This window comes from Nicotiana tomentosiformis, chromosome 2 (genome assembly GCF_000390325.3).
Source record: "Nicotiana tomentosiformis chromosome 2, ASM39032v3, whole genome shotgun sequence".
Taxonomy (NCBI): Eukaryota; Viridiplantae; Streptophyta; class Magnoliopsida; order Solanales; family Solanaceae; genus Nicotiana; species Nicotiana tomentosiformis.
Genome location: NC_090813.1, coordinates 15,215,954 through 15,239,440, shown reverse-complemented (window position 1 = coordinate 15,239,440; position 23,487 = coordinate 15,215,954). Strand labels below are relative to the sequence as shown.

The window sequence follows — 23,487 nt, the reverse complement described above, 5'->3', positions numbered from 1 at the left end:
GAATAACCCAGAAATATACCTTCGTTACTCCTTGGATTAAATTTTCCAAGGTTGTCCTTATCGTTATTGTGAATGAAATACTTACTGCCAAATGGATGAAAGTATCCTATGTTGGGCCGTTTGCATTTCCATAATTCATATGGAGTGTTCTTCAAAATAGGTCTTATAAGACATCTGTTGAGAATGTGAGAGGTTGTGCTTACTGCCTCTGCCCAAAAATGATTTGGCATGAAATGTTCTAATATCATTGTTCTAGCCATATCTTGTAGAGTTCGATTTTTTCGCTCAACTACTCCATTCTGTTTAGGTGATCTTGGAGCTGAAAAGTTATGGGTATATCCTTGATTATTGCAGAAATCTTCAAATGCCCTGCTTTCGAATTCTCCTCCATGATCACTTTGGATGTAACTATCTAAGTTTTCAATGCCATCAAGAATGTAAACATTTCCATACCTTTTTCCTGGAAGTATTATTTTACCTGACTCATCTTCAGTGGCACATCCTGTTTTCTTGAATTTGACTTCGTACCCAAAATCACATAGCTAACCTATACTCAGGAGATTATAGTTGAATCCATCTACAAGGTATACTTCAGTAATATCACAGCTGTTATTGAATGGAAATGTGTCGGTTCCAACTATTTTTCCTCTTGAATCATCGCCAAATTTGACATTTCCTTTATTTATCTTTGTAACTTTTTTTAATAGGTTTTTGTCACCTGTCATGTGACTAGAATACGCACTGTCTAAGTACTATTTTCCTTTGCGACTCTTTATGTGGTATTCCTGTAAAATAGAATTATCACCTTCTTTTAGATACCTAAGCTTGCTTGGGTCATTGCTGGTTAGTTCTACTGGAATTAAATTTGTCCTTGGATTTCCAAATCTATCATAAAACATTAGACTTACGAAATCTACAAAAGGAATATTAATGTCCAACTTTGTTACAGTAATGACACACATTGATTGATCCAATTTTTGATCTATCACTCGTGTTAGTACTTGTGGACTCAATTTTAGTCGGCCCTTTTTCAGTTGACTTGTAAGTCGCCTGGTTGGACTTGACAGAACTGTGACTAGTGGATTTGCACATGCCATTCAGTTGCATTTGCAATTCCTGAACCTCATATTGAAGTACATCCATTTCGATTTCACATACTTCAAGTTTGAGTTCCCAGTACTTATTTTTCCTATTGAGTCTTTTCAATTCATTCAGACTCCTTTAGGGTGAGATCAAGTATATCCTGCAATTCATTACATCTATCACATTCACAGGATCTTACCTTGCTTGTTTCACCTCGTGCTATGAAATAGTTTTCAGTATTTTCTTTGCTTTCATCAGTCCAGCATCCCGAGTGTGTGTTCATATCATTTTCTAAAATAGTCATGAAGCACGGGTTTGCTATTTCCTTATATTCTGAGTTTTCTTCATCACTCCAGCTCCCAAAAGATTTATTTTTGTTGAATCCTCTGGAGATATTTCTTTTAAGTTCAGGCCATTCAGCTTGAACATAGTCGTACCTTCCGCATTAAAAGCATTTCCCAATAGTTTTGTCTTGTTCATAATATTTCCTCATTCGTCTCGATGACATCCTTCCCTTATTTGTATTGCTATACCTTCTCATTAATCTATTCATGTTTCTTGATACCATGGCAATTTCTTCTTCAAGAGCTTCTGGATCGTCATCAATATCATCTTCAGGTCCTTCAGTTGTAGTTTTGAAGGCAACTGTTTTCTTCTTCTCTTCCTGATTTGTTTTCTTGAGATGTGTTTTCTCGAATGCTATAAGATCTCCTCGTACTTCATCATATGCAAGTTTGATTAGATCTTGGGACTCGAGTTCAACTACTTTTGTTTGCCATATGGTAGGCAAACTCCTCATGAATTTTCGAAGTTGATCACATCTTGAGTAGGGTAAGCCAAAGGCTTTCAGATCACCAATGATTTTGCTAAATCTTGCAAATATTTCCTCAATGGATTCTCCATCTTTCATCTGGAAGAGTTCATAGTCATGAACCAACATGTTTATCCGCGTTACTTTTACTTTGTTGGTTCCTTCATAAGTAACTTCCAGTTTATCCCATATTTTTTTGGCAGTATCACAGCTTGAAATTTTCTCGTACTCTTCTCCACTTATAGCATTATAGAGCAAATTTTGAGCCTTAGCATTAACTTGAACAACAGCCATTTGCTCATCTTGTGTATTCGTCTATATCTTTAGGATCCGTGGGAGGTTGAGCTGCTGCTAGCAGTGGATAGTTTTCTTTTTGTATGACACATCATACTTTGACATCATAGGATTTTGCATATATTTCCATATGTACTTTCCACTGAGAGAAATGTTGTCCATTGAAGTATGGTGGCCTTATTTGTAATGTCACTTCTTGAAAGAGTGCTCTAATTGTTACTTGGTTTGCCATGATCTTTTCTCACTAGCTGTTAAGCAAAAGATAAAAAGTGTGAGACCTGTTCTGATACCAATTGAAAGTACAAGAAGGGGGGTGAATTGTCAATTTTTCTTCTCTCTATTCTAAGTAGTTGACTAGTTTACCAATGAGTCGACTAGAGATAAAAACAGAATAGTAATAATACAGAAATAAAGTATAGGAATTAAAGACACCAGGATTTTTATACTGGTTCAGATACAATGTGAATCCTATGTCTACTCCCCTTGGGCTGCAAGGGTGCTCTCTTTCAGTATTTGAAGTTTTTCAATTACAAGATGGTTGATGTAGCTTTACACCAACAACTTAGTCACTATGTCACTTCTCTCTTCTTGATACAATGCTTCACCAGTGTTTATCTCTTTTTCTTCCCTCACTAATTACGCATCAGATCTAAAAGAACTACAATGCTTGTTTGGAGTAGAACAAAAAGAGTGATAGTGGTTCGTTCAAAGTATATGTGCTTCAAGCCTGGAACAAACTCAAGGAAGTTGATCCTTGAAATGAATCATAAATTGATTCTTTTCACGAATAAGGTCAAGTTTCCGTTGATCTTCCTTGACTTGTGGCCTTGATAAGCTTTTCTTCCGCTAGGCAGATCTTTCTGTTACTTGAGTGATCAGCGATGGATCCCTTGATTTCGGGCTTTAACGATCTCCAGTGTAGAGCTTCACAATCTTATTTTTCTTTGATTTGGGACCTTCCTATAATAGATTCCGTCAATCATCTATCAAATCATTGATTGATTCTTTTTCCTAATTTTCGTTGCTTCTTCCTTTTTCATCTCTAATCATTGATACTTTTCCTTTCCTTTGCTTCTAGACCTCCCGTTGATAGATTGTTTCCTCAATTCATACTTGAATAGTAGGGCATCTTGATTCCTTTATTTTATCCCTTGTTATCCTGCACCAATAGTGATATATTATTATTTTTTTCATCGTTGAAACTTATATTTAACATTAACAAGTTCAAGGGGCCATGTATATGTTTAACCTTACAACTATTAATGCATACAAGACGTCAAAAAAATCCATATATACGGGAGTAGTATGTATGCATATGGCTCTACTGGTAATATTAACTTTTATTGTCTTAATATAATCCCTTTGTTTTACAAGAAAATGAAAAATATGCCTATACGCGTTATTATTTTGATATCTCATTTGTAGTATGGTATCCACGTTAGGGCCCGACTAATTCTGATTGGTGCCACTTAAAGCTCCGTAAAGGAGGAATCGCTTCCTACCACGATCTTTTTCATCCAGAGAACTCGAACTCGGCCCAAGATCTTAGGTAGTTAGGTGTCCTATACATTTCATTTGTTTGTTACATTGCTTTTGAACCACATGGCCAAGACGCGTAGTGAAGCTCAAAAGTACAAAAATGAGCAGCGCTTTTGAATATATAATGCCATATTTTGCTTTTAATTGTGCTTTATCTTAGACAACTAAAGTAAAAAAGAACCCAGAACTACTTCTATTACTTCTTGACTACTTCAGTAAGAAGATTTTCTCCTAAAAAGTCTTTTCTTTATGAGGAGTACTCGTCATCTCTTCCTGAAAATTTTAATATTGATACTAGAGGGCTTGATATATATCTAAAGAAGATTTATAATGACAGCCAATTAATAGTGAGAAAATATAAGATGTGTACGTGCTTTGTGTTATAAAATAAAAGCAACTTAGTAAAACATGAACAAGACATGTTGTTATGAAATAAAAGCAATTTAGTAAAACATGAACAAGAAATGGAGACAGAGAGAAGGAAGAGATTTTCTTCTTCAATTGTGTGTATTTTCCTATCTATTACAAGGCCTTTATATAGGCATGAAAAGTGAAGAAAAATATGTCATTGAATATGTCATTAAGCATAGAAATATGTCATTGAATATGTCATTAAGCATTTGAGAAGATCATGGAGGAAGAGTAGACATCCACCATAATTTGATTTTTCTTATAACACTCCCCCTTGGATGTCCATAGATAATGTACCTCGTTAAAACCTTATTAGAAAAAAAAACCCTATGGGAAAAAAATCCTAGTGAGGAAAAAAGAGTACACATATTTAGAAATACGCCTTTTGGTTGCCTCGTTAAAAACCTTGCAAGGAAAATCCAGTGGGACAAAACCTTGTAAGGAAAAAAGAGTACAACGCGTATTAACTCCCCCTGATGAGAGCATCAATTCACATCCTTGAGCCTTCGCATCCCAATCTTGTACACTAGTTTCTTGAAGATTGACGCCGGTAGAGATTTGGTGAACAAATCAGCCATATTATCACTTGAACGGATCTGTTGCACATTGATATCACCATTCTTTTGAAGATCATGTGTAAAAAATAACTTTGGTGAAATGTGCTTTGTCCTATCCTATTTTATGAATCCTCCCTTCAACTGGGATATGCATGCTGCATTGTCTTCATACAAAATTGTGGGTGGTTTGTCACACTTCAAACTATATTTGTCTCGAATAAGGTGTATTATAAACCTCAACCATACACATTCTCGACTTGCTTCATGAATATCAATTATCTCAGCATGATTAGATGAAGTAGTCATGATTGATTGCTTAGTCGATCTCCAAGATATGGCAGTGCCTCCATATGTAAATACATAGCCTGTTTGAGATCAAATCTTTTGTGGGTCATATAAATACCCAGCATCGGCATAACCAACAAGATCGGGACTGCAATCATTTCCATAAAATAATCCCATACCGGTAGTCCCTTTTAGATACCGCAATATGTGTTTGATTCCATTCCAATGTCTCCTTATAGGAGCAGAGCTATATCTTGTTAAGATATTAACTGAAAAAGTTATGTCAGACCTTGTAATGTTAGAAAGATACATTAGTGCACCAATTGCACTAAGATATGGTACGTCGGGACCAAGAAGCTCTTCATTATTTTTATGAGGTCGGAATGGATGTGCTTTATCCATATAAAATCTCTTTAAAATCATTTTAGTATATGTTGATTGATGGACAAAAATTCCATCTTTCATATACTCAATTTTTAGACCAAGACAAAATTTTGTCTTTCCAAGATCTTTCATTACAAATTCTTTTTTTAGATAGTCTACTACTTTAGGAAGCTCTACTGCTTTAGGAAGCTCCCTAGGAGTTCCAATGATATTTAAATCATCAACATACATGGTGATTATAACAAATTTAGATCCAGATCTTTTTATAAAGACACAAGGACAAATTGAATCATTCTTGTACCCTTCTTTCAATAGGTACTCACTCAGGCGATTATACCACATGTGCCCTAATTGTTTCAATCCGTATAAGGATTTTTGAAGCTTTATTTAATAAATTACTTGGAAACCTTAATATGCTTCAGAACAATTTAAATCCTTCAATGATTTCCATTATACGCATATCACGTTTTTCTTGTATTGCCAGATTAAAACCTGAAATGGCGACATTCACCACAGGAGAACATGTCTCTATATAATCAATGCTATTTGCAATTCTTCTTGTGACACAAGTCGTCTTTATGTCTATCGACTTGACCTTCTTTTTTTTTTTTGCGCAAGAACACATTTATAACTCAATTGACTTTATACTTTCAGGTGTTAGGACTATCCGTCCAACTTCATATTTTTCATATGAAATCAATTTTTATTGCGTCTTTTTCATTTGGCCAATCATTTATCTGTCCAAATTTCATGACAGATTTGCTCAAGATCCTCGTCAATATTAATAATATTAAGCGCTATATTATATTAATAATATCATCGACGATCATTTTATATCGGTTCTACTATTATTCAATAAAGACATAACTTATTGAGATCTCTTTATCTTATTATTTTCAGGTACCCGAGCCTCTCCCATGAGGTCTTATGAAGTGTTATGTCGTGGTGCTCTTCTAGAGCACTTGCCTCCTTATTATGACCATCTTGAACATTTGCTCCTCTCCTTCTTCAAGGAGTTTTATCTTTAGAACTGATTAGTCTATTATGCTTTATGCATGCCATGGACTCTATTCATTATGGACTTTATTTTATTTGGAGCATTAGCAGCTGAATATGACATTTAGCTTTGGGTCAGCAAATACGCCCGGCAATATTTTGCAAATGAATTATCACTTGAACTTCAAGTTCACATTTTTTCGTACGAGGATCTCGATGTACTCATAATAATTCATTACATGTATTACTTTTTCAGCTGCCCATTTTCTCCCTCTATTGTTGGGATCACCAACACATATCCCTAGCCTTATTTGGGAATCCATCTTTGTGCACTGTGGTGGAACAATTAAATCATATAGCACATTCATATTTCTAGATGAAAATTATTTGTTTCCTGACCCTGAACCGATTGTGATAGGGAAAACTTATCATAACTTGGCTAGATGTTTACAAGTGCTGTTGTATATTAAATAATACATCAAATACCAAATTTTATTTTGACAATTTTGTTCTCATAACCAATGGTTTAGATATAATTGGAGGCATACAATTTCTACTAAACCAACTTGGATTTAAATCAGTATTATCAAGATAAATCATCATAATTTATATTCTGAAACTGTACTCTAATAATTTGAGCAATCAATCTTGCAAAAGCCAAACTACAAGTTGATAACAAATGCACATGTGACCATAAAATAGATGCATCTATTAAAATCATATAATAGTAAACGGTCCACATAGAAGGTGACTGAGCCCATATATTTATCACCTTTTATTCGTTCCAGAAATCAAGGGATTCAATCCCTAACCTTAACTGGTATATCATGAGAATAAGCAGCACAAGAGAATTCTTGAAGAATCTTATATTTCTTCAATATATGCCAATATAATTCTCAATTAATTTTTTTCGCATCATAATTTAACCGAGATGGTCAACCGGTCATGCCAACTAATATTTATTTCAGTAAACTTCTAGTTTACTTGTGGCTTGTGATTGCATCATCATGCTTATACTTGTATAGTACAAATAAAAGAAAAGTCAGGTAACCTTTCATATTTACCCGGTATGATTATAGTAATATAAAGATATTCAATCTTCTTTTCATTTATAGTCTCAATATGCCAACCACTTTGGCTAATATATTTGTAAATCAAAATATTTCTTTTGAGACTTACTACAATATTAATATTATGAACAATTTCATTCATCCGGGTAGTAACAAATTAGTTCTTTCAGAGTTCTTAACTGTTTTTGTACTACAAGATATTTTGTTACACCATCCATATAATGAATGCCTCCTTCACAAAGAGAATCATATCATAATAATTGTAATGTTCAAAATCATCACAAGCAAAATAATTTCTTGCTTTAATTTTAATTTTAATAACTTTCATAAGGCATGACAAAATATATTTTGGCGTATCATATGCATGCGACCAATGATATATTCATGTAACTACACAATAATATTCATTATCTTTATTTGTCTCAAACCTCCCTTAGAGGTGAGTTGTAGTATTTATCCAACTATGCACAAGTACATTATTATGCATAATCTTTATCGTATATATATTTTCACATTCACTTTCAGGAATGAGTATGCAATCTCAATGTTTATCGCAAGTCACATTCTCTTCAAAGAATTTCTCCCTTTTTATAATTACCATAGTGATAACTATTATTATTTTGGCCTTTCGCACGCCCACATTCATTGGTCAACCACTTGTCTTTATTTAGACTTATCATGCACTGCTATCACATTCACTTCAAGAATGGAGCAAATCAAGTGGGACAAGCTTCATGCTTTTTCATAAAAATTACATTATTTTTTCTTTAGTTATTATTATTATCAATATGGTGCATTAGGACTCAAACCCAATGCCTTACCCATATAAAGGCATGCTAGGCCATAATGCGTTAGAACTTGAATCCAACGTCTTTTCATTAACATAGTGCGTTGGGACTTGAACCCATTGTCTTACACTCAATCTTTGGCATAAAGGGCCAAAATTCACTAGGACTCGCACTCGAGCCTTTAAAATATTATTACTTTATAATTATAGGCATAAGTAAATTAACTTTCAAGAAGACATATATAACTATTTCAATCTTGAAACAGTTCCTCTGCAACAAAAATGCTAGTTAGGATATATGCCATTTTTTTTTTCAAATGATACAATCACTTTTACATTTTAATAAATTAATTAGGGAAAAGGTGCAGATAACCTATAACCACTTATATTTCAAAGACTATAAGAACTTCACCAAAAAAATCCAATACGGAGGAATGGGCCTTATGTTTCCAGCAAAAATATTTAAGGCTTAATGCATAACTGTGACTATTATAAATTACAACTATAATAAGTTTATATTGATTATATATTCGAATGCCAAATTTACAAAGTACTGTAAAATCACCTACATATTTGATAATTTTGCTTTCAATGAAATACATCATGTGATGGTAAAAATATTATTACTAAATTACCTTAATAATTATCTATCATAGTATGTAAAAGGTTAGAACATATATATACGTTGGAATATTATCTTTGTCCTATAAGAGATGTAGCAAATAAAGACATACCTTTCCAGTTCTTTATTTCACTGGATACAATTGAAAAAAATATTTTTACTAAACACTGCATATAAAGTTAATGCAAAGATATGAAAATATGAATAGGTTTAGATGGATGTAAAACTTATCTTTGTATTATCATCCAAGATATTTTTTAAAGTACTTGATCTCATTGCCTGCTTATAATTTACATAGTCTTGACATAGAAGATCATGAAATGAGCAATTCGTGCTGATAACGTGTTATAAAATAAAAGCAACTTAGTAAAACATGAACAAGACATGTTGTTATGAAATAAAAGCAATTTAGTAAAACATGAACAAGAAATGGAGATAGAGAGAAGGAAGAGATTTTCTTCTTCAATTGTGTGTATTTTTCTATCTATTACAAGGCCTTTATATAGGCATGAAAAGTGAAGAAAAATATGTCATTGAATATGTCATTAAGCATAGAAATATGTCATTGAATGTGTCATTAAGCATTTGAGAAGATCATGGAGGAAGAGTAGACATCCACCATAATTTGATTTTTCTTATAACACTTTGGTATTTGTAGTGGGTCTCGATAGGTTTAAATTTTGAAAATATGGCTTTTGAAAAGTAATTTAGAAGGAAAATTGAATATTAATTTGGATTACTTTTTGGAGAGAATATTTTGAAGAATTTTTGTGAAACATATCTCTGGTCATTTTTGTTTTTGATTTTTTTCCTGAATCCAAGAAACGCAAATATGATTTTTAGACCAAATGTGCAGAAAATACTAGCTGCTGGATTAGTTGTACATTGTAAATACAGTATAGTACTTTGTTTCTTAAATGGTTTGTTAGCTAGAAGTGAGTCAGAAGCTGTTTAAGTTAGGCAGTTAAGGAATAGTAGAAATATATATGTACAGTTGTATTGAAGTTAAGTTGGAATATATTTTGCTCAAATATTTTCTCTCTATATAACCGTCTTTCTTCTCAAGCTCTCTTCTTCAACCTAGCTCGCTCATTTCAACATGGTATCGAAGCCAGACCTACCCAATTTATGTTTCACCCATATCGGACCCTCATGTTATATTGCTCACGCTTCAAATGTTCAATCCTCGGCGTGGGGGAATTGGTGTTAGTGGCTATTACAAGACCAGATATTTTCTTTGCAGTCCAAACATTGAGTCAGTTTATGCATCGTGGGTTACGAGTCCAAAGGAGTAAATAGATCTTTTATGACTCTATAAGGATCTCCTCTTTTTATTTACAACTATCCTGTTATATTACCATTCTCCGGTAAGTACATTGGTAATGGAATATAAAATCGAAGAGTAATTCGGATCTCTTAGTTTATATATATAACATAGATGAGTCCAAACTTGAAAGTAGGTTTAATGTGCATTATCCAGGCATCAAATATGGAAAAACCAGGACTAATAGTTAAAAGATAAGGTCCCTAGCTAGCTATCTTTAGCATCACAGATCTCGGAGTGGCCCAACCTATAAAAAGAACTACCAAGAAATTAAACTAATGGTATGACTTTTAATAACAGTTGGTTTATCTATATATTAGAACAACTTTTTACAGTTTGTGATTGAGATAGAAATCTTATACTCTGTATGGGTGATATTGTTTTGTATGTGCTTAATTAAAAAGAGTTCCTTGCTTTCATTCAAACACTCCTTTTTTAGCTTACAAGAGTACTCTCTTTATTACATTTAAACAACCTTTGTATGTCTTTTTAGGCCACGAAAGAAGAGGGGAGAGATAAAGTTTTTTTGACTGGAGTCTATGATACAGCTGAAATAAGGCACATTAGCTTCCCTTGAAAGAAGATAAATATACTTTCAGTTTTGGACCATTTACTACAGCAAAGTTTCTGTTTTTTTATGCTCTTTTACTTTCCCTCACAATGCCTTTACCAAGCTAGCTGCAATGAACCAAGGCAGAAGAAAAAACAACAACAATAACGTACCCAATATAATCCCACGTAATGGAGTTTGGAGAGGGTAGTGTGTACGCAGACCTTACCTCTACCTTTGTGGAGGTAGAGAGGTTGTTTTCAATAAACCCTTGGCTCAGGCAAACATAGGTACCACAATAATAACAAGAAACAATACGGGACAACGTCGAAAAACCATGTAGAAGCAGAAAACAAAATTCAAATAAGCCTACTACTAACCAAACGTACTAACACTACCGGTATGAATAATCTAGACTACCTAACCTACTATCCTAATCTTAGACCTCCACTCCTTCCTACCACGGGTCATGTCCTCGGTCAGCTGTAGTTGTGCCATGTCATGCTTAATCACCTCACCCTAACTCTTCTTCGGCCTACCTCTACCTCTCCTAAGGCCCTCCAATGTCAGCCTCTCACACCTCCTTACCGGAGCGTCTATGCTTCTTCTTCTCACATGTCCAAACCATCTAAGTCGTACTTCCCGCATTTTGTCCTCAATAGGGGCTACACCCACCTTGTCCCGAATAACTTCATTCTGAATCCTATCTAATCTGGTGTGCCCGCACATCCATCTCAATATCCTCGTCTCTGCTACCTTCATCTTCTCGACGTGAGAGCTCTTGACTGGCCAACACTCAGCCTCATACAACATAGCCGGTCTGACCATTGCTCTATAAAATATACCTTTAAGTTTTGGTAGTACCTTCTTGTCACACAAACCACCGGAAGTAAGTTTCTATTTTATCCATGCCGCACCAATACTTTGAAGAAAAAACAAGAAAAAGAAAAAAATGACTTCCATGCATACTTCGAAGTTGACAGGCTTTCTTTGCTTTAATATTTTTTTTCTTTCTTTTTGGTAGAGGGGTCGGGATCAGCGGAGGTTGTATTTTCATCAAAGGAATACATAAAATTAAAAAAGTAAATACGCGAAAAGGTCAAAGATTTGACCTTATATACATATAAATTTATATACAGTATAACTTTTCGAAAAAGGAACGCCCCTAACTTCGTCCATAACTTCGTCCATGATGATCGGGGTCAAGGTGGAAGCAGGATTGAAGACAAAAGAAATCAGTTAATGCCAAATGAAATGTCGCAACTAGAAGTCGAACTTATAATCTAAAATATTTTTATTGAAAACTTTATATCACTACATTAGAGGTTTTCATTGTGTTGGTGGTACTTAACAATCAACATAATAATGAGGGTAAATATCACTTTTAATCCTCGGCTGAAACTATCTACATCGAGTAGCCACAAAATTGTATAAAATTTGCATATAACATACATAAATATATAGATACACAAAAAATATTAAAAATATATATATATTTCGACTATTATTTTGAGAGCGGTTATACAATACAATTTTTCCTTCTATTTAAATAAATATGCTTTAATTTTTAAAGATGGCTGAAACAAAGAGAAATAAGGCCGGCTGGAATTTGGAGACATTCCCATACGATCATGACAAGGGCCCTTTGTCATGTCTCTTCATTTGAAATGCTAAACATTCTTCTAATTGGGACCTCTCTAGAAACATTCTTAGGGTATTCTTATAATTGAGATCCCACAAGTCACTCTCAGAGGGTAGCAGCAAAAACCCACAAAAAGAAAAAAGAGAATTCCCTGCATAAACTCACTTTATATGGGGATGATGAACAAAAAGGAGATCTTTCGTTAATTGTGTACAATATGTTCATACTTATTATACATTTTGTCTTAATTGGTTTATTTCTTGATTTTGTTTCTCTATCGGTTTTTGCAAAGGTATATGCGGTGGATTCAGAGTGGAATAGCTCTTCTTTATATGTTAAATATCTCACGCTGTTAAAGAATGAGACCACTAACTTATTGCATGGTCCAAGACAAAAATGAAAATCGCCCCCACAAACCTCCTTATAAACGTAAAGGGAAGAACGTCAAACAGATTGACTATTTGAAGTTTTAGACTAGTATCTCTAATTATTTGGAGAACAATGGTCGATGGACGTTATTTGATTGGTCGTCTTCACTAGAAAGATTAAATAAGTAATCAAGTTACTGAAACATAGAAGTAGAATAATTAAAATTCCACATGAAATAATCTTAATTAAGGAAAATTAAGAAGGATTGAGCGTTAAACAACTAAATATTAGGGTAGACACTACACAAGTTGATCAGATATAGAATTTAAATATTGTATAATCTAAATGAAGTGAGCGAGTTCTAAACATATACTTGAACTGTATAATTATACTTATTTTTTACACATATAATAAGTTCCATCTTAAAACATCAGTGTTCTACTGAATGTGCATAATTGGATTCGCCGCTAGGTTGATTAGAACTTCATAGGCCGTTTGCAAGAGTGAATCCTTACCTAGAACTACATATGAGATCAACTTAAACAATTTATTAGACATGTGTCCATGTAATAAGTAGTCAATTAATCATCGCTCCGTCCCAATTTATGAGATGCTATTCCTATTTCGAGAGTTTCTTTGACCGTAATTTTTTAATATGCCCTTAAATATTTTGAATTATTAATTATTGTGATTTATAATATTTTTTGTAGTTTTTAAATATATAAATTTTATTTCGAAAAATTTAAAAATTCTATATATTCAAACATACCGTTAAAATTAAAAAGTTTGAATCTCAAAAAATAAAAAGTAACATATAAATTAGTACTATATTGAAACCCTTTATTCCTTGTCTTGAGTTTAAAAGAGAATTGTACAGAATTGCTGATTCCCTCGGACAGATGCCCTTTCCACACCTCTTCTTTCTCTTTCATTTTCCTATGTACATGATGTGTGGCTATAATTCCATAGTTACGTACATTATGTGCCTTGTATTTTACATACTTTAATGATAAATTATACTTTATTTGCGCATAATAGAGTCTATTTTATGTTTAGGTGAATTGGAGATGAAAGTAGAGCAAAAGAGATATTTAAACGTTGAAAGTGTGCTTGAGAACAGTGAAAATGAGAGACCTGGCGAGGCCACTCAAAGGCCAGCTTAACCAGGCTTTAGCCTGGCAAGGCCATCCAAAAGCCAGGTTGAATCAGGCGTTAGGCTGGCGACGCCAGGTCCAATCCGAGTTTTGAAGACTTAATTCGCTTCCGGGTTTGACTAGAACTTGGCATACACGTTTAGGTCTTTTCCTACACATATAAATAGACCTAAAAATGCCACTTTTGAAGAAGAGACGGAGATTGGACAGAGAGACCGACATTAGACCGGGGATTCGACCTAAGGAGGAAAGAACACACTAGGAGCAAGGCGGAGAATTCTTCTACGAGTTTTTCACTTCCTTCTTCCTATTTTCATTATTGATTATGAATTATAGTATTGTAGTTATGCATACTATTATGAATAGCTAATTTGTTATCTAGGGTTTTGATGGAACCTATTGGAGGATGATTTTCTTGTTACGTTAATATAGATTTGTCGTAGTATTTTCTCTATTTGTTCAACTATATTATTCTTGTGGTTGATTGAACGGCCCTCAATTAGTTGTGCCTATTTAGTATGTATTACTCTGGAGAGAGTGCATATTTAGGTAGTTGTTGAATAACATCACTCCTAAACGTATATGAGGGATCAATACAGAAGGTTTAAAGGTGGGATTAGAGATAACGTAACCTTGGTGCGATCTGAGTGAGCTGTACTTAATGTCGACTAGCGTAATTCGGGAGAATATGTCTAGTAAATTGTGGTAATTACTCGGGAGAGAGTTACGACAGTTAGAGTGCTCATGATCGGTAGAGAAGACTTAGGCAAATTTATAGAAAACGTAGCAGAAAAGATTTTGACAATTGGGGAAATCATAACTCTAGACCTCCTTAGTCTTGTCTCAAATTTCATCCTTGTTAGTTGATAATTTTACTACTTTATAATAGTTGTTAGTTAATTAGTTAGAAATAAATATTATCATCTCTATAATTAGGAAATTGTTTGGCCTTGTGTTTCTTAGCGATATTCAACAATTGTAGCTAAGCCTTAGTTCTCTGTGGGATTCGACTCCGGACTTGTAAACCAGATTATATTTGCAACGACTGCTTAGTCCTTCTTATAAGGCATAGTTGGGTGTGATCAAATTTTGGCGCCGTTGCCGGGGAACTAACGGTTTAGCTGTAGGTGTATATATTGCTAGGTTGCAAGTTTGAACTTTTATTTTTGCTTTCTTGTATTTGATTTGATTTTATTTTATTTTTGTTTCACTTGTTAATTTTAAAACATGGCATCTTGGAATTATGTGAGTTTTGATGTTGGTAATTCTACTTTTGATCCTCCTTATGCATATAGTGGTGGAAACCACCCTTGAAAAAATTATCAAAATATTTTCGAGAGCGAGTTATGTGCACCAACTCAATCTTATGTGTGAAATGTGTGTGATATATATGGTGGTCAAGATGGTCACTTTCATGGTTGTGCTTATATTTCTTGTGTTCCCCCAACCCCTTACTTTGATGGTTCTTCTTTTTTTTGTGAAATTAATAGGAATAAAGAACCCAGGGATGATGACCTGAAAGAGATCAAGGATATGCAAAAGTGCTTTATGGAACAATATGATATGTTAAAGTGTCTTGTGGAACAAAATAGTAAAAGACAGTTGCAGATAGAAAGGCAAGAGGAAACTATTCACAACTTGAAAGTTCAAGTGAGTCAACTCGTTGAAGATCTTAATGCTCAATAAGCCAATATTGTGAATAGTATCCAAGAAGAGCGTGAATTAGATGCAGAAATTGAGGTACCAATAGAGGGGTCTATAGTAGAACACCAACAATCAATCAAACTAGAATTTGAGGATGTCGATGTTGTAGAAGAGATACTAGAGTCAAGCAAGGACATTTATGATAAATATTTAGTTGACTCTAGTGTGATTAGTGTTGAGGATGTAGACAGTCCCAATGTTCATGTAGTTAAGCGCATTGGTCCACACTCCAAGCATTTTTTCACATTGTATTTGGATGATGATATAGAAATAGAGTCATCCGGGCCACTTGAGGAGTCAAGGAATGAGGAACCAGGTGCCTACATTCTGAAATTCTTCTTGCCAGAAAGTCGGGAATACACATCTCATCTAAAGGCCAAGAACTGCATAATACTACATTGTTTTATTAGGCCAGTCAGATTCGTTCTACCACCCCAGGAGCATGATCATAGAGCAGAATCAAAACTTTGGGTCCAATTCATAAGTTCAAAGTGGAGGCAGAAAGTGATTCGCGTCGTGCCGCGACGTTAAATCAAGCGCTTGTTGGGAGGCAACCCAGCTTTACTGTTTCTTTTATTTTTATTTTTTATTTTTATTTTTGTAGTGTCGATTTTTGATTTTCTAGGAGCATGGAAAGCAAAGCTATTGGAAGGATGCCAAACCAGATGGTTGGAACTAAGTGTGAGGTACCCGTACGAAGGACCAAGCATGGGAGAAGTCTGAGTACCCCATGAGTTGCTAGTGCTTCGGCCTTTGGCCTACCACAGAGTTTCTTTTACCCTCTTATTAGTTATGATGTGCATCGGAGACAATCCACAATTTTAAGTGTGGGGTGAGGAGATTGTCTGGGTGATTTCTATGCTATTTTAGTTGTGTTAGTTTAATTAATTAATTTTTTTTCTTGAGGGATTTAAGTCTAAAAAAAAGATTTTCTTTGTAGGTAGTGTAGTAATTCCCCCTTGGTTTTTTTTATGCCACGGTTCTTTTTCAAAAATTTTGTTTGAATCGGGTGTAGTTAGTTTTATATTTTTTAGGAGTAGGAGCTAGTGTGAGATGAATTGAATTGCAGCGATATCTTTTAGGTTTGTTATGCCTTGAGAATAGTTAGTACTATGGTTGTGACGCTTAGGCTCGGTTTTTGACTCTCGCATAAATACCTCAAATCGTAGATTCTTAATTTTTCTTAACTACTTTGACTCGAGTGTCGCGATGAAACCAATCCTGAGTGAATGATGTGCCATGTTTGTGTGAGGTTTTGTATGTATTCTATGCCCTGCATTTGATGTCTATAACTTTTCCCGTGTGTGTGCGAAGCGAAATAGTAGTATTGTTCAGTCTAGGAAGTGATATAGGCATTTCTTTATTAAGCCAGATATATAAAGTTTACCTACCTAAATATTATGTATCGTAGTTAACCTCGTTGATCCTATAATCATGTTTCTTTGGTATCCACATTACAAGCCGTACCCCTTTATTTTAACAGATCATATATTTGAACCTTGTAACCTCTCATAAGCACTTGAATTGTGAGAAATTATGAAAAGGTCAAAGTGTGGGGTGGTGGGCTGGCTTTTGAGTGGAACAATTGAAATAAGGAGAAAGGTGCATTAAGAAAAAAAAAAGAGTTAACAATCGAAGCCACTTAAAAAAAATGAAAAATAAGTCTTGATGATGGTGGCTAGTGATATACTTATGCTTAAAGAAATATGGGGTAATATAAATTGAAGTGAAGGTGGAATGTTTGGTTTGGCATAAGTATGGGATGTGTGTTAAAGTATATGTATTATAGTGCTTAAGGGAGGTGTAGTCACTCATATCCAAATGTATCTTACCCGACCCGCAGCCTACATTACAACCAATGAAAGTCCTACTTGATCTTAGACTGAATGAACTCGATTAGTAGAGTATTACACTACGGGCAAGCCTATGGTGCATCATTTGTGGCATATGAATGTTATTTCTGAGAGCAAGTGAATTTTGTCTATCTTGAGTTCCTATGTTCTTAAAATTCATTGTGTGTGGAACTAAGCTCTTTGATTGGGTGAGGGCACATGATTCATAAAGGAAAGATAATGTTGTTGACATTCATGTTAGAGTAAGTAAGTGAATTATGAATAAAGTATGGTATTTGTGAGTCGAATCTTGAGGCGGGGATGTCACACTTGTGTGCTTAAACTATTTTAAAAATTCTTGGTGTAATGAGTTAGGAGAATTGTTTAAAAAAGTCGTGTCTATAAGTGTAGTTTGATTGCTCGAGGACGAGCAATGTTTAAGTATGGGGTATTGATGTGTGGCTATAATTTCATAGTTTCGTACATTATGTGCCTTGCATTTTACATGCTTTAATGATAAATTATACTTTATTTGCGCATAATGGAGTCTATTTTATGTGTAGGTGAATTGGAGATGAAAGTAGAGCAAAAAGGATACATAAACATTGAAAGTGTGCTCGAGAACATTGAAAAGGAGAGACCTGGCGAGGCCAGGCAAAGGTCAGCTTAACCAAGCTTTATCCTGGCGAGACCATCCAAAAGCCAGGCTAAACCAGGCATTAGGCTGGCGACGCCAGGTCTGGGGCCAGGTTCAATCCGAGTTTTGAAGACTTAATTCGTTTTCGAGTTTGACTAGAACTTGGCATACACGTTTAGGTCTTTTCCTACACATATAAATAAACCTAAAAATGCCACTTTTGAAGAAGAGACCGAGATTGGATAGAGAGACCGATATTAGACCGGGGATTCGACCTAAGGAGGAAAGAACACATTAGGAGCAAGGCGGAGAATTCTTCTACGAGTTTTTCACTTCCTTCTTCCTATTTTCATTATTGATTATGAATTATAGTATTGTAGTTATGCATACTATTATGAATAGCTAATTTGTTATCTAGGGTTTTGATGGAACCTATTGGATGATAATTTTCTTGTTACATTAATATAGATTTGCCGTAGTATTTTCTCTATTTGTTCAACTATATTATTCTTGTGGTTGATTGAAGGGCCCTCAATTAGTTGTGCCTATTTAGTATGTATTACTCTGGAGAGAGTGCATATTTAGGTAGTTGTTGAATAACATCACTCCTAAACGTATATGAGGGATCAATACAGAAGGTTTAAAGGTGTGATTAGGGATAACGAAACCTTGGTACGATCTGAGTGAGCTGTACTTAATGTCGACTAGCGTAATTCGGGAGAATATATCTAGTAAATTGTGGTAATTACTCGGGAGAGAGTTACGACAGTTAGAGTGCTCATGATCGGTAGAGAAGACTTAGGCAAATTTATAGGAAATGTAGCGGAAAAAATTTTGACAATTGGGGAAATCATAACTCTAGACCTCCTTAGTCTTGTCTCAAATTTCATCCTTGTTAGTTGATAATTTTACTACTTTATAATAGTTGTTAGTTAATTAGTTAGAAATAAATATTATCATCTCTATAATTAGGAAATTGTTTGGCCTTGTGTTTCTTAGCAATATTGAACAGGTGTAGCTAAGCTTTAGTTCTCTGTGAGATTCGACTCCGGACTTGTAAACCGAATTATATTTGTAACGACTGCTTAATCCTTTTTATAAGGCATAGTTGGGCGTGATCAGTACATATATATATATACTCCATGAGAAACACTTCCCCCACCCCCAACCCCCACCCCCAAACTAATTTCTCCTCCTCTTCCCTTCAAATACATGAGGCAGTCACATGTAAATCCTTTTCAACTAGTTGCTAAAAAATTTCAAAGATTTCTACTAATTAATTGGAGGAACGAACGAAAGCATTAAAGTCAGAAATTAATTTCCTTAATAAACTATTATCAGAGTTCCATAACATTTTTCAAAAAAGTTAAGATATAGATTTTGTAAAGCATTTTTCTTTTTAAAATTCATATATTCTTTTATTTTTTTTTGCTTTTGAGAAGGGAGAGGTTTGGAGGAAATTCCGTCTTTTGAGTTAAAGTTAAACCTAGTGTTGTATCTAGTCTAGCTATTTCCAATCTTGTACCTTTTTCTCCAGGTGCATGTCAAAATGCTATAACCACTAAAAATTGATGTACGATCAGACCAAGATTTTGCTGTTCCAAATGTACAATATTGATGCGTTCATATATATCCAATACTATATTACCTTTATGATTTAAATAGCTAAAGACTAGTATAATAATTGCATGAAAGGGAGAGTTCCACTTCCACATTCCATGTCCTAAAAGTAGATTTATTTGTATATTTATACTAAAATAATGTGTGTATACAAGCAGAGTAAGGCTGAGTTGCCTTTAGTACTGGTATAATTCATCCTCCTTGTCAGCACATGCATTCCACTTTCCACTACAAAATTTCCTTTGAACCCCAAAATTTACCTCACTTACAAGAAAAGAACAACCCCCCCCCCCCCCTCTCCATACACACACTCTCACTGTAAAATATATACATATAAAATATCCCCTCCCCCCTTATATTATTTCTTCAATTCTGTTCTCCTCTCTTTACACAATCCTAGAATAGATTTCAGCTTCTGTACATCTTTGCAAAGGCTTCTTAGGGTTTTCTTGAGTTCTTTGGATCTCTTCTTCAATTCCAGTCAAATACAGCACAAATTAAACTATCAAGTTTCTAGCTTCTTTCTATTTTTGCTACTCCTAACTTTGTACACATGAAAACAAGATTTTCACTTCCTTAATCCTACAACTTTCCAACTTCTTTTTTCCTTCTTTAGAAGTGAATAATTCATCAAAATATGAGAACAGGAGGCTGCACAATACAACAAGCTCTAACAACTGAAGCAGCAGCTGTTGTAAAACAAGCTGTGCAACTTGCTAAACGTCGCGGCCATGCCCAAGTAACACCTCTTCATGTAGCAAACACTATGCTTTCTTCTTCAAATGGTATATTCAAAACAGCTTGTCTTCAATCTCATTCTCATCCCCTCCAATGCAAAGCCCTAGAGCTTTGCTTCAACGTTGCATTAAATCGTCTACCTGCATCGTCTTCTAGCCCCATGTTATTAGGCCATGGCCATCATCATCAATCTCAGTATCCTTCCATTTCTAACGCGCTTATTGCTGCCTTCAAGCGAGCCCAAGCCCACCAAAGGCGAGGGTCGATTGAGAATCAACAACAGCCTCTTTTAGCTGTGAAAATAGAGCTTGAGCAACTTATTATTTCTATATTAGATGATCCTAGTGTGAGTAGGGTTATGAGGGAAGCTGGTTTTTCTAGTCCTCAAGTCAAAACCAATGTGGAACAAGCTGTTTCTTTAGAGCTTTGCTCTCAAAATCCTTCTCCTAATTCAAGTAAAGAAAATAGCCAAGTAGTAACAAGTAGTAAAGTAATTACTCCTATTTCTGTTAAAGATGAGGATGTGATGAGTGTAGTGGAGAGTTTAATGAACAAAAGAAAGAAAAGTATTGTGATAGTTGGTGAATGTCTTGATAGTTTAGAAGGTGTGATTAAAGGGGTGATGAATAAAGTTGATAATAGAGATGTCCCTCAAGTTTTAAAAGAAGTGAAGTTCATTAGTTTACCACTTTTAACTTTTGGTAATATCCAAAGAGAAGAAGTTGAACAAAGAATAGGAGAGTTGACTTGTCTTGTCAAGAGTTTAGTAGCAAAAGGAGTTGTTTTGTACTTAGGAGATCTTAAATGGATTGCTGATTTTAGGGTTAATAGTTGTGGTGGGCAAGGGAGAATTAGCTACTATTGTTCTGTGGAGCACATGATTATGGAACTTGGGAGATTGGCATGTAGTTTTGGGGAAAATGAAAATTTTTGGCTTGTGGGAATTGCAACATTTCAAACTTACATGAGATGCAAAAGTGGTAACAGTTCATTGGAATCTATTTGGGGTCTGCATCCTGTTACAGTCCCTGGTGGCAGTTTGGGCCTCAGTCTTAAACCTGACAGGTAATAACTGTTTTTGACTGACTAATTATGAATTCATTCTTTTCTTGCCTTTTTGTTTTGTTGAATTTTTACTTTAAATTGGACTTAGTATTCCATCTTCCATATGCCTTACCGACTATGTTCCTCGGATATTCTAAAATTGTCAGTCATATTGTTTTTATCCTTCAAATATTATGCATTTTTTAGCATTCGACACACAGAGTGCAACTAAAATTTTAGAGAAATCGAGCAACATAACTTTACACCCAAAAACTGATAAAATTAGGTTTCTTGGAATTCATTTTGAAGAGAGTAACCCAAGATTTTGTGGTGAAAAAGATAAAAGATCTAGAAAGAAGAAAAGCATTACCCTCTTTTATGTTTTCTATAAGCATTCCTCAAAAGCATCGCTGTTTCTCGATCTTCTTCTTTTTTCCTTTACTTTCTTTTCCTCCCATTTAATTGTGAATGACCCTTTAGTTTCTCCAACAAACAAAAAAGGTTGCATGCTGTTCTTGAGCAATATAATGTTTATATCAAACACATACTTCATTTTTGCCTTTGAATTTTCTTAACAGTGATACACAAAACAGTGCTTTTAACAGTGAGTCTACGTTGTCAAGTCTACCTTCATGGCTTCAAGATGAGATGCAAAGAAATAGTACTACTCCTAATAATGATCAGGTTATTTTTCGAATCTTTAGCTTTCCACACATCAAAACAACGCCTTCTTCTTTTCCTTTCTCTTTTTTCTAGAAAACTAACTTTTCTTTTTCCAATTCAGAACTGTGTATCGGTCAAAGAGCTGCACAACAAGTGGATTACAACATGCAGTTCTATGCATAAACAGACTAAAAGTTTTGAAAGAAGTTTGTCCTTTCCTTCTTCAAATGCAAATTTGGACCATAATTTGCCATTTTGGGCCAATAGGAAAACATGTGAGACAAGTTTAAGAATCTACATTCCTGACCACAACAACGACAAAGGAAATAATGTTGCATTATTATCATCTACTCCAAACTCTACCCCTAATTCTGCTTCTAATTCAAGTGATGTTATTATGGAAATGGAGTGTGTTCCAAAGTTGAAGGAATTCAATTCTGAAAATTTGAACATTTTGTCCAATGCATTAGAGGAAATAGTCCCATGGCAAAAGGAAATTGTCCATGAAATTGCTGCCACAATATTGCAATGCAGGTCTGGAATGATTAGAAGAAAAGAAAAATCACTAAATATTGATAGTGAAGCAAAAGAAGAAACTTGGTTATTTTTCCAAGGTCCTGATGTTCAAGCCAAGGAGAAAATTGCTAGAGAATTGGCAAAGGTTGTGTTTGGATCATATTCTAATTTTGTATCAATTGCTTTGAGCAGTTTTAAGGCAGATTCAACAGAAGATTTTAGGAACAAAAGGTCAAGAAATGAACAAAGTTGGAGCTACATTGACAAATTTGCTCAAGCAGTAGTTTCTTCTAATAATTCTCGTTGTGTTTTCTTCTTAGAAGATATTGAACAAGTGGATTATTTTTCTCAAAGGGGAATCAAGAAAGCTATTGAAAGAGGAATTGTCACAAATTCAAGTGGTGAAGAATTGAGTCTAAATGATGCCATTATCATTTTGAGTTGTGAGAATTTTAGTTCTAAGTCAAGAGCTTGTTCTCCTACTGTGAAGCAAAAATCATCTGAAGAAACTACAAGAAGTCCTTGTCTTTCTTTGGATTTGAATATCTCCATTGATTATGATCAAGAAAGAGATGAAGATTTGTCCAATATTGATGATATTGGGCTTCTTCATAGTGTGGACAGATGCATTTTTTTCCAAAATTCAAGAGCTGTAGAAGAATAGAATCTAGATAGCTATTATTCGGTGATGAGATGATTTTCTTTATTAATTTCTTCATTTTTACTTTATGCATGTGTTTCTTTTCTTTCAAACAGAAGGTCAAAGAGTTATGACAACCTCTTGTTTCTGTACTAAAGTTTTTGTAAATAGAACTTCCAAATAGAATTAATTCCTTAATACTATATATTTACTTC

General features: G+C 34.5%; 2 protein-coding genes across 3 annotated transcripts; one reads left to right on the top strand and one right to left on the bottom strand.

The window, feature by feature from the left end:
- Positions 1-289: 289 nt before the first annotated feature.
- Positions 290-2,188, bottom strand: LOC138904369 (uncharacterized). The gene is made up of 4 exons (XM_070192871.1): positions 1,617-2,188; positions 1,283-1,520; positions 479-547; positions 290-412 (listed from the first exon to the last, which is right to left on the bottom strand). The coding sequence occupies exons 1-4, from the start codon at positions 2,186-2,188 to the stop codon at positions 290-292; spliced, it is 1,002 nt and encodes a 333-aa protein (XP_070048972.1).
- Positions 2,189-20,005: 17,817 nt separating this feature from the next.
- Positions 20,006-23,475, top strand: LOC104110907 (protein SMAX1-LIKE 3-like). 2 transcript variants are annotated; one of them, XM_009620468.4, is made up of 3 exons: positions 20,006-21,474; positions 22,059-22,137; positions 22,238-23,475. In XM_009620468.4, the coding sequence occupies exons 1-3, from the start codon at positions 20,309-20,311 to the stop codon at positions 23,294-23,296; spliced, it is 2,304 nt and encodes a 767-aa protein (XP_009618763.1). In that variant the 5' UTR covers positions 20,006-20,308; the 3' UTR covers positions 23,297-23,475. The 2 variants fall into 2 exon arrangements, with proteins under 2 accessions (XP_009618763.1, XP_009618762.1); XM_009620467.4 differs by having other exon boundaries at positions 20,007-21,474; positions 22,032-22,137.
- Positions 23,476-23,487: the final 12 nt, after the last annotated feature.